A 12,607-nucleotide genomic window follows, 5' to 3' on the forward strand; every position below is an offset into this window, starting at 1 on the left:
TGAAGATATAGCTCAACTCAATTTCTTTGTTAATGGAATCAAACCTGAGGTGAAGATGTTATTAGACGCAGCAGCTGGTGGTACTATGATGTCTGTAGGCCCAGAGGAAGCTACTCAGATCATAGAGTCCTTGGCTTCTTCTGATCATCAAGCAGAACATGGTAGACATCAGTCTCACAAAAGAAGAATTATGGATCTGAGCACAAATGATGCAATCTTAGCTCAAAACAAGTTGCTATCTCAACAAATTGAAGCCCTGACTAAGCAAATGGCCAAGATACCACAACAACTTCATGCTATTAATTCCCCTCCAATGCAGCCAAACTCTCCTCTTAGATGTGATTTTTGTGGGGGAGAGCACCCAAATGGTTATTGTGCAGCAAATTTTAATGAAGAAGAAGTCAATTATTTGGGTAACCAACCAAAAGGAGGTAACTTTAATTCCCAAAATTTCAATACTAACAATTATATGCAGGGAAACCAAGGTTGGAGAAACAATGCTAATAGCAACCAAGGTTATGGGTGGAGGAATGAAGCTGGACCATCCAATAGGCCACCACAACAACCACAACAACAACAACCTGTGTATCCCTCTATGCATGAAAGAATCAGTAAATTGGAGGAGACTCTAAACCAATTCATGCAGGTGTCCATTGTCGCCACCGGCCCGAAACGGGCTTTCGGCATTCGCGAAGGATGGTTGGACTCTTTTATTTGTTTAAAAAATATGGATTGCTAGAATGACTTATTCTCAAACTGAGACCTCGTCAAACGAGCAATTTTATTAAAAGGCTCACCAATCCATGTTAATCCCAAGCGGGACCCTCCATGGATTAGCGGTTTTCATAAAAAGGAAGGGTTCATGGAGTCGCCACCAATGTTTTACTCAAAACATTGGAAAAAGAAGTTTAAGGCAATCGATTCAAAAATCGACTTCGGCCATTACAACCAGAGTCGGGTAAGGGAGTCGGTTACGCGTGGGGAAGGTGTTAGCACCCCACAGCGCCCCTTTCGGGTTCCCTATGACAGATTATTTATTAAATAATAGCTCAAAATTACTAAATTACCCCTATTTATTCTAAGCAATTATAAATTAACTATCTACATGATGACAGTTTAAATATGTACACACAGAAAGCGGTAAAAGAAGGGACTTTAAAGAGATAAACCTTTGAAGCGTGCTTTCTTATATATCTTGACAGAAATTGGGAAGCGTTTTGGCGTTCCCTCCCTCTACAAGACCGCTCGCTCCGTCCTATAAAATTTTAACTATGGAAATCCGGAGGATTTCCCTTCGACTAGGTTCGAGACTCAAGCAAATGGCTCGTGACTCAAGAACTTCGTCGGATCAACTCTCCGAGTGATTTCTAGGCAGAGCACTGCTCAAAAAAACCCAGAATACTCAAGAAGAGGGTTAAAACTCAGTCCAAAAGTCCAGAATGACGTCCCATTGACGTCATATTTATAGGGATGAGGCTCAATACGGTCTCTGGGGGTCAATACGGTCCGTATTGAAGTTTTGAACTACAATACGGCCGTATTGAATTCAATACGGCCGTATTGAAGTTCAAAAAACCTCAATACGGCCGTATTGAAGTTCAGTGCAGCCGTATTGAAGTTCAGTGCAGCCGTATTGAATTCAATGCAGCCGTATTGAAGTTCAGTGCAGCCGTATTGAATTCAATGCAGTCGTATTGAAGTTCAGAAACTTCAATACGGCCGTATTGAGTTCAGTGCGGCCGTATTGTAGTTCAAAATGTGCAGTACGGCCGTACTGAACTCCAAGGAGGCCGTATTGAGCTCCAAACCTCCCACTTTCTTATTTTTGGCTACTCTAAGACCTCTAAACCTAAAGATAGTCATCCTATGGTCTTCTGGGAGTCCTTCTGGCTGACTTTCCTTCGATCTTTGAGAGTCTTCGAGTCTTATTTCCGACCCGGACAATTTTAGGGGTCTACAGTTGCCCCCCCTTTACTTAGTCAAACGGCCTTTTAGTGTACCGGTTGATAAGTAAAGGAGTTGACCCAATTGTCCGGGGAATAAGGCCATCCTTCCGACTTGTAGTGTCTTCCGGTGGAAAATTGCTGAGTAGCCTCTCCAGGTTGAGTATTAGTCGTCGCCTCTCCAGGCTCATTGCATACCTCGGTGCTCTCGACAACTGGGTAGCTGAGTACCGCCTCTCCAGGCTTGTGCATACCTCGGTGCTCTCGACAACTGGGTAGCTGAGTACCGCCTCTCCAGGCTTGTGCATACCTCGGTGCTCTCGACAACTGGGTAGCTGAGTATTGCCTCTCAGGCTTGTGCATACCTCGGTGCTCTCGACAACTGGGTAGCTGAGTATTGCCTCTCCAGGCTTGTGCATACCTCGGTGCTCTCGACAACTGGGTAGCTGAGTACCGCCTCTCCAGGCTTGTGCATACCTCGGTGCTCTCGACAACTGGGTAGCTGAGTATTGCCTCTCCAGGCTTGTGCATACCTCGGTGCTCTCGACAACTGGGTAGCTGAGTATTTCCTCTCCAGGCTTGTGCATACCTCGGTGCTCTCGACAACTGGGTAGCTGAGTATTGCCTCTCCAGGCTTGTGCATACCTCGGTGCTCTCGACAACTGGGTAGCTGAGTATTGCCTCTCCAGGCTTGTGCATACCTCGGTGCTCTCGACAACTGGGTAGCTGAGTATTGCCTCTCCAGGCTTGTGCATACCTCGGTGCTCTCGACAACTGGGTAGCTGAGTATTGCCTCTCCAGGCTTGTGCATACCTCGGTGCTCTCGACAACTGGGTAGTTGAGTATTGCCTCTCCAGGCTTGTGCATACCTCGGTGCTCTCGACAACTGGGTAGCTGAGTATTGCCTCTCCAGGCTTTGAGATGATTTTGTCTTCACAGTCCACGATGCTGCTTCGACAGTTGTTTTTGATTTTGATGCCACTGAGGGCTGGATAACGCAGGGATCCGTCTAGGGGATGTGCAGTCATTCATAGGTTTTTGTGTCCCAACTTTCCTTTGCATAGTTGGTGCCCATTGAGGAATTTCTGTTTCCCTGGGGTGTAGACACGAAGATGCTCTTTCTGAGATGAGCGGTGCCTTATGATTGGCTGACGTCCTTTCGACGTTGGTGGAGTATCCCGGTTATCCTTATTCGGGTGACTCTTTTGATTTTCTGATTTTTGTTGCCTCTGTGTAGGCTATTATCCGCTGGGGGATTCTATTGTGATGATTTTGTCTCCACAGTCCACGATGCTGCTTCGACGATTGTTTTTGATTTTTGTGCCACTGAGGGCTGGATAACGCAGGGATCCGTCTAGGGGATGTGCAGTTATTCATAGGTTTTTGTGCCCCAACTTGCATTGCTTAGTTGGTACCCATGGAGAATTTCTGACTCCTTGATGTGTAGACACAGATGCTCTCTCTCTGAGTTGAGCGATGCCTTATGTTTGGCTGTCGTCCTTTTGACGTTGTGGAGTATCCCGGTTATCCTTATTCGGGTATCTCTTTTGGTTTTTTTTGATTTTTGTCGCCTCTGTGTAGGCTATTATCCGCTGGGGGATTTTGTCATTGATTGTGATTAGCCTCTTCTGTTAGGCAGATCATCTTGACGCTTGATGTTTGGCTGAAAAGCCAGATTCTGCTTGGGGAATTGTTATTGATCTTTTGGATTTTTGCTTTTTGTAGGAATGCCTCTGTGTAGGCGACTGGGGATTTGAAGTTCTTATGTATCCCAGAGTATTATTTAGAAAGCCTCTTCAGGCTTAGCTTCACTCTTCGTTTGAGTTGGAAAGCTATCTTCCACTGAGGAAGTCTAAGTCCTTTGACTTGGATATTTTGTTTGGATCATGCTTCCGTTGGGGAATTTTGCTGATCTCGCTTTGATAGCTTTCACTGGGGAATTTGGCCCGTGAGTGGAAGCTGAGATATCTCTGGGGAGTATTATTTCGGCGAGCCTCTCCAGGCTTAATTATTCTGAGAGAGTATTATTTCGGCACGCCTCTCCAGGCTCAGTTATTCTGTGGGAGTATTGTTTCGGCAAGCCTCTCCAGGCTCAGTTATTCTGCATGAGTATTGTTTTTTGTTCAGCCCGAGAATGCGAGCTGAGACGTCTTTTGGAGAGTATTATTTCGGCAAGCCTCTCCAGGCTTAATTATTTTGTGGGAGTATTTTTTCAGCAAGCCTCTCCAGGCTCAATTATTCTGTGGGAGTATTATTTCGGCAAGCCTCTCCAGGCTCAGTTATTCTGTGGGAGTATTGTTTCGGCAAGCCTCTCCAGGCTCAGTTATTCTGCATGAGTATTGTTTCGGCAAGCCTCTCCAGGCTCAATTATTCTGAGAGAGTATTATTTCGGCAAGCCTCTCCAGGCTCAGTTATTCTGTACGAGGCGATTGATTTTCTAAATCTTTTGCCTTTTTTGTCGTTTTTGGCTTTTTCTGTATTTTTTGCCTTTTTTGTCATTTTTTTGGCTTTTTCTGTATTTTTGCCTTTTCTGTTGATTTGCGGCTTTTTCTGTTGACCGCTGCCATACACAAGCAATTTTTCCTATTTTCTATTTTATGCAATTGCCTCATGATAAGTACTTTGAATGTGCAACTAATGTGTGTGATGCACAAATGCAAGTTTTATTATTTAATGTTTTTAGAAAAATGAATGGCTCTCCCTATCCTCCTTTTCTTGGAGGAATTTCTGTCATCGACGTGAGGGAATATTTTTGTGAGCCTTTTATGCAGGAGATTATGGATTTTATAGGAACCCCTCCAATTTTCTTTATTGACCGATTATTAAGGAATTTCATACAATTTTTTAGAAATACCAATTTAGAGGCATAATCACATGGTCAAGAGAGAAAAGAAATGAATAGATATTTTATTAATATTCACAAGTGTTTTTACAGAAAGATATACAGAAGGAATTTCTGAAGAATGGCTGGCCAGGGTAGGCTATATACATTGGGCTTAACAATTATATCTGTAATTGTTGCTCTTTACATTCCCCTAATTGCTTCGGGTGAGATGCCTGAGCCAGGAGCGTAGATGCTGCAAGACGCTTGCTTCTAGAAGATAATCACTTGAACCGCCTTTCGGTTTTCGATTCAAGTGACCGTTGCTTGCTTTGCTTTTACATCTTATTCTTTTGCCCCTAACTTTTGCCTAGGACGTATCCTAGCGGGGATAATTTTGCCTTTGTTTTGCCTAGTACCCTTGTACTGGCGGGCTTTTTGTTTTGCCCTAACTTTTGCCTAGGATGCCCTTTTTCGGGTTTTCATCCTAGCGGGCTTATGCAAGCAACGTCTTCAAGCATAGTACTTCTTTACCTCGTCAGCGTTGACTGGGTATCGAAGTTCTTTTCCATCCATGTCTGTGAGGATCAATGCTCCTCCTGAGAAGGCTCGTTTTTCCACGTATGGTCCTCCGTGATTTGGGGCATACTTTCCGATTTTGTCCTTTTGAGTTGGTAGCAATTTCTTCATTACCAACTCTCCCTCATGGTAGACTCGAGGGTGGACTTTCTTGTCAAAAGCCTTTTTTGATCTTCCTCTGATAGGCTTGACCATGGCATATGGCGTTCAGCCATTTTTTTTTTGATAAGGTTCAACTGGTCGTATCGGCTTTGAACCCATTTTACCTCGGAAAGTTTTGTTTCCATGATTACCCTTAGAGAAGGTATCTCGACTTCGATGGGTAGAACTGCCTCCATCCCATAAACGAGGGAGAATGGAGTAGCTCCTGTAGATGTATGTACTGAAGTCCTATAGCCATAAGGAGCGAAGGGTAACATCTCGTGCCAGTCTTTAAATGAGACAACCATCTTTTGCACTATTTTCTTGATGTTCTTATTGGTTGCCTCGACTGCCCCATTCATCTTCGGCCGATATGGGGAAGAGTTATGGTGTTGGATCTTGAATTCTTGGCACAGTTCTTCCCCCATTTTATTACTCAGATTAGATCCATTTTCAGTGATGATTTATTTCTCCATGCTTCCACTAGATTATTCTAAAATCTTTCGGGACAAGAGAGAAAAGAAAGGAAAGATATTTTTGTTCTGAAGTTTGTGTTTTAGAGGGGATTTATTTTTCAAAAATGGTTTTTGTAAGAATGGATGGCCAAGGTAGGCTTATGTGTTTAGGCTTGTTTGATTAAACACTTATGAAGTTAAAAAGTCGTGTTGTGATTCGACAACTTGGATAGCTTCCCTTGAGCCTTTCTTTTTTGAATTCGGTTCATGGTACCATCATGGATTTATTTTTGTTTTTTAATTGTCCTTATTTTTGCCTAAAACACCCTTTTGTGGTGTTTTAGCGGACTTTTGTTTTTTGTTTATTTTGCAACCCTAATTTTTGCCTAGGTCACCCTTTCGTGGGATTCCTAGCGGGTTCTTTGCTCTTATTTTTGCGCATCCCCCTTTTTGGGTTTTCTGCCGAGCTTCTTTTATTTTAAAGGATTTATTTTTATCCATGATGGCACTTGTCGAGGCCAAGGGAAGGTGCTCCAAGTTGTCACACACACTTCCACATAAAAAATGATGCGGGTTTATTATTATTAAGATGATTTTAACCTCATTCATGTTTATTCAAACAGGGTTAAAAATAATGTGGTTTAGAATTTTATTATAAGCAAGAAAAGAAGCAATGAAGAATGATTTTATTATAATCATAGCGGAAACATGTGTCCTTATTTCATCACTGATATGGGTCCCAATGTTGACCTCTTATATCTCTCGGCCATGCCCCAAATTTACAGTCTCCAGTTTCTCTTGACGAGCTTCTTGATCTAGCAATCTTTGCAGATCCGGAGAAATGGTCTCCTCATCACTGTCCAACTCAACCCTTTCACCTTCGGATCCCGGTCAGAGCGAACAATTACAGACATAATTATTTTATTGGTTCTGTTTAGGTTTAGAATTATTAATCTTAATGAGGAAAGAGAGAAAAGAACAAAAGAGAGAGTAATGTGTGAAAAATGCCTCTTTATTGATATGTATTAAAACTGTACAAAAACCCTTATTTACATGAAAAGGTTCTCATGATCTCGGGTACTGATCATGAGTCCCTAAAAGAAAAGAAAAATATGAAGGGGCCCTATCGTGGCTTGCCATTCTCTACTCCTGCTTTGGTAGAGGATTCTTGCTCACGTCGGGCGCTGTCGAATCGAAGGTGACCCACCCAGCATCAATAAGGTCTTGGACCTTATATTTGAGAACTTTACAGTTCTCCGTTGAATGCCCCGATGCCCCCGAATGGTATAGACATTTGTCTTGTGGTTTGTACCAATCGGGGTATGGTGGATCAAATTTCCTCGGTGGAACATAAGCTAGAAGATGCGCCTCCACTAGCTTCGGCAGGAGGTCGCTATATGTGGTCGGAAGTTTATCAAACTTCCTCACAGGCTTGTATTGCGACTTTCCCGACTTCGAAGTGGAAGAAGATGGAGAAATGGTTACAGCGTTGACTCCTCCTTCTTTCTTCTTCCCGAAGGTCTTCTTGGCTTCAAATGATTGGGGAAGCCCAGCTAGCTTCCCACTTTTCAGCCCTTGTTCCACTCTTTCGCCAATGGTGATGATGTCCGAGAAGAGTGTTGTCGTGTTCCCTATCATCTTGTCATAATACGGACCGGTCAACGAGTTTATGAATAAGGACACCGTCTCCTTATCCGACAGCGGGGGCTCTATCTGTGCCGCCAACTCCCTCCAACGTTGGGCGTACGCCTTGAAGGATTCATCGTTCTTTTTACTCAAGGCTTGAAGATCTGACCTATCGGGTGTTAGGTCGATGTTGTATTTGTAGCGCTTGAGAAAGGCGTCGGCCAACTGCCTCCATGTGTGTACTAGATTTCCATCTAGCTGCATATACCAGTTGAGCGCGGTATCAGCCAAGCTCTCTTGGAAGCAGTGGATCAAGAGCTTTTCGTTTGTGGCATATGCAGCCATCTTTCGGCAGTACATGGTGAGATGACTTTTGGGGCAAGTCGATCCCACATATTTCGGGAAATCTGGCACTTTAAATTTAGGAGGGAATTGAATGTCCCTCACTAAGCACATGTCGGTGGCATCTTTGATGTCAAAATCATGCCCCTCCATAGCCCTCAACCGATCCTCTAGGGCGTGGAATTGTTCTTTTGAAACCTCGGGCTCTTTGATTACAATTCCAGCCCCGATAGGTATAGCGTGTGGAGGCTCTTCCTCGTGCTCTTCCTCCTCTCCATGATGGGACTCATGGTCACTGTGGTGTGATCCATGCATATTGTGGTGACGCATGAGCTCCATTATTTGCGCCATCTGTTCTTTGAGCTGAGAGAGCTCGGTTGTGAGCTTCTTATTTTGCTCTTCCAGCGCTTCCATTTTCTTGATTTTCTGTGCGCGCGTGAGGACAGAGAGATGACCAGCCACTTTCTAAAATGAATGTTTTAATTAGTTTATTTATAGGATGAATATGCTCTTGACATGAGCTTGATAACCCTCCATTTTTAAGGCGCTGCCTTTTTAAAACGGAGTGTTACCACCCTCCTTGACTTATGATCCCTCCCCAACGGAGAATCTCGATAATTATGGGTCTCTTTTACTCATGTCAAGAGGTATTGGTGAACCTAGAATGCATGGTTTATGAGGATGCATGATATCTTATTGGTAATGATGCAAATGCTCCTCACTTTTATTATATTTTCACACATGGTCTTTCCTCTCATGTCATGGTATTTTCATGCATGGGGATTTATTCTTAGACCTTATCACGAGGTTATTTATTAATGCACAAACAATTGCACATAAGCATTTACACAAACAATTCACTCATCCACGAACAGTCACGAGCGAATCACGAGGTAGGGGTTTCCTGCAGAAAGGTGCATATTCAAGGTGGTTCTAACTGTTCTCACCGGTCTGAGGCCCCCAAGGTGCCCCCATTATAGGGACCCAATTCCTCTCGTCGTAAGTCGATGGAAAGCTCCAACGCACTGTCGGACTCGAGTTCATGGTTATCACCTTGAGTGATGCTTTCCGACAACGGTCTACGGGCACCTATAGACCCATTCGACAACCGGCCGTACTAACATCCACTCCCTATGGCTTACCACTCATGCCCCCGGGTATAGAGGGAACTGTTGTGTGCAAAGGTTTGTGTGCAGTTTTTATTTCAAACAATTGCAAAAATTTAAACATACAACAGTTATTTAAAGCCAAATAGGTAAAACGTGTTATTATACAAGCAAGGGGTAATGAAGTAATTTTAACTATTATTTGTTAAAAATAATCTGTCACTAAATGGGACTGACTCTCGAGGCTTCCCCAGTGGAGTCGCCATCTGTCGCCACCGGCCCGAAACGGGCTTTCGACATTCGCGAAGGATGGTTGGACTCTTTTATTTGTTTAAAAAATATGGATTGCTAGAATGACTTATTCTCAAACTGAGACCTCGTCAAACGAGCAATTTTATTAAAAGGCTCACCAATCCATGTTAATCCCAAGCGGGACCCTCCATGGATTAGCGGTTTTCATAAAAAGGAAGGGTTCATGGAGTCGCCACCAATGTTTTACTCAAAACATTGGAAAAAGAAGTTTAAGGCAATCGATTCAAAAATCGACTTCGGCCATTACAACCAGAGTCGGGTAAGGGAGTCGGTTACGTGTGGGGAAGGTGTTAGCACCCCACAGCGCCCCTTTCGGGTTCCCTATGACAGATTATTTATTAAATAATAGCTCAAAATTACTAAATTACCCCTATTTATTCTAAGCAATTATAAATTAACTATCTACATGATGACAGTTTAAATATGTACACACAGAAAGCGGTAAAAGAAGGGACTTTAAAGAGATAAACCTTTGAAGCGTGCTTTCTTATATATCTTGACAGAAATTGGGAAGCGTTTTGGCGTTCCCTCCCTCTACAAGACCGCTCGCTCCCTCCTATAAAATTTTAACTATGGAAATCCGGAGGATTTCCCTTCGACTAGGTTCGAGACTCAAGCAAATGGCTCGTGACTCAAGAACTTCGTCGGATCAACTCTCCGAGTGATTTCTAGGCAGAGCACTGCTCAAAAAAACCCAGAATACTCAAGAAGAGGGTTAAAACTCAGTCCAAAAGTCCAGAATGACGTCCCATTGACGTCATATTTATAGGGATGAGGCTCAATACGGTCTCTGGGGGTCAATACGGTCCGTATTGAAGTTTTGAACTACAATACGGCCGTATTGAATTCAATACGGCCGTATTGAAGTTCAAAAAACCTCAATACGGCCGTATTGAAGTTCAGTGCAGCCGTATTGAAGTTCAGTGCAGCCGTATTGAATTCAATGCAGCCGTATTGAAGTTCAGTGCAGCCGTATTGAATTCAATGCAGCCGTATTGAAGTTCAGAAACTTCAGTACGGCCGTATTGAGTTCAGTGCGGCCGTATTGTAGTTCAAAATGTGCAGTACGGCCGTACTGAACTCCAAGGAGGCCGTATTGAGCTCCAAACCTCCCACTTTCTTATTTTTGGCTACTCTAAGACCTCTAAACCTAAAGATAGTCATCCTATGGTCTTCTGGGAGTCCTTCTGGCTGACTTTCCTTCGATCTTTGAGAGTCTTCGAGTCTTATTTCCGACCCGGACAATTTTAGGGGTCTACATCCATGAACAATCAGAAAAATATAGAGGCTTCCATTAAAAATTTAGAGGTTCAGGTTGGACAGCTAGCTAAGCAATTAGCTGACATGTCTAAAGGCCCATTTTCAGCCAACACCAAGACCAACCCCAAGGAGTATTGCCAAGCCATAACAACAAGAAGTGGGAAGGTGGTAGGTAATGATGTTGGGGTGAGTGAAAAAAATGAGAGAGTGGAAGAAGAAGAAAATGATCAGTTGAGGGAGGTTGAGAAAAAGAATGAGAAGGAAGATGAAGAAAGCAAGATGAGAATGTAAATAAAAAGGAGGAGAGTGAAAAAGAAAAAGAACAAGAAAAAAATGGAGTAGAGAAAGAAAAGAATAAGATGAAGGGCAAGGAGGTAATTTCTACGGTTCCTATCAAAGACCTACCTTACCCTCATGCCCCATCTAAGAAAGAGAAAGAAAGACAATTTGCAAGGTTTCTGGACATCATCAAGAAGCTCCAGATAAATATTCCCTTCACTGAAGCCATGGAACAAATGCCTACTTATGCTCGGTTCATGAAGGATCTCTTGACTAAGAAGAGAAAAATTCTTGAAGAAGAAACTGTGGAGCTTGAGGCTGGGTGTAGTGCCATCATTCAAAAATCTTTGCCTCAGAAATCCAGAGATCCGGGTAGTTTTACTCTCCCAGTTTCTATTGGAAATCTTTCAGTAGATAAGGCACTATTAGATCTTGGAGCCAGTATCAATTTAATGCCATTATCTATGCTGAAGAAGATTGGAGATGTGGAGGTACGACCCACAAGGATGACCTTGCAATTGGCAGATAGATCAGTGAAGTTTCCACATGGTATAGTAGAAGATATGATTGTGAAAGTGGACAAGTTTATGTTTCCAGTGGATTTTGTAGTCATGGATATGGAAGAAGATACAGAGGTTCCTTTGATATTGGGCAGACCCTTTATGAAAACAGCTAGAGTTATCATTGATATGGATGATGGAAAGTTGAAGGTTAGGGTCCAAGATGAGGAAGTGAGTTTCAACGTATTTGAAGAAATGAAGTTTCCAAAAGCCAACAAAGATTGCTTTAGAATTGATGTATTAGATGATGTGTACTTGGAAACTCAAAATGATTTCAAGAGTTCATCGCCACTAGAGAAGGCTTTGCTTATCTCTAATGAAGAATTGGATAAGGTCATTGGTAAAGCTTGTCACTTGCCTGTGAATTTGGAGCACAAAGAATTTTGGGCCTTGAAGGCCTTGAATTTTGATATGAAAAAAGCTAGTAAAAAGAGAAAAATTCAATTGCATGAACTAGAAGAAATGAGGTTGCAAGTTTATGAGTCTTCTAGATCGTACAAGCACAAAGCTAAGCTATACCATGGCAAGAAAAATCTAAACAGGAACTTCCAACCTGGCCAACAAGTATTGTTGTTCAATATCAGGTTGAAAATTTTCCCTAGGAAACTCAAATCTAAGTGGTCAGGCCCATTTGTAATTAAATCTGTCAAACCATATGGAACAATTGAACTTGAGGAACCTACCACTGGAAGAACATGGACAGTGAATGGTCAAAGACTCAAACCTTACTTGGGTGGTGAAGTTGAGAGGCTTACTACCATTACACATCTTTAAGAGATTTGATCATGAACAAATGTCAAGCTAAAGACATTAAATTAGCATGTTTAGCATGTTTGCATAATTAGTTATAGATTTAGTTTTTGCATGTTTGTGTTTTTCTAAGTTCATATCTTGGTTACTACTTGTTGTGTTATTTTGGCTTCATGAGTAAATGGTATGATGCTATTAATGTATGTTTGAATATGTGGTATCCATGTTTCATTGCATGTTTTATGTTATATAGTGTCATGTTAGTTGCACTTGTTAATTGTGTGATTGTTTTGTTAATTGGGAGTTCATTATAGTTGTTAAAAATGTGGGGGTGAAGGAATAAGTTTTAGAGAGATTGAGAGTCATAAAAGAGTGAAAAAAGGAAGCAAAAATGTGAAGGTTCAAGTCTCAGAGCTGCAGCCTCATTCACGGC

At 42.4% G+C, this 12,607-nt stretch overlaps 1 protein-coding gene across 1 annotated transcript; it reads left to right on the plus strand.

Moving 5' to 3' along the window:
- The first annotated feature begins 10,944 nt into the window (after positions 1-10,944).
- Positions 10,945-12,198, plus strand: LOC145958108 (uncharacterized). Its single transcript, XM_083074578.1, has one exon. It carries the CDS (start codon positions 10,945-10,947, stop codon positions 12,196-12,198), a length of 1,254 nt encoding a protein of 417 aa, XP_082930704.1.
- The last annotated feature ends 409 nt before the right edge of the window (positions 12,199-12,607 follow it).

Source organism: Cajanus cajan, chromosome 5 (genome assembly GCF_000230855.2).
Source record: "Cajanus cajan strain Asha chromosome 5, NIPB_CcT2T_4, whole genome shotgun sequence".
Lineage (NCBI taxonomy): Eukaryota > Viridiplantae > Streptophyta > Magnoliopsida > Fabales > Fabaceae > Cajanus > Cajanus cajan.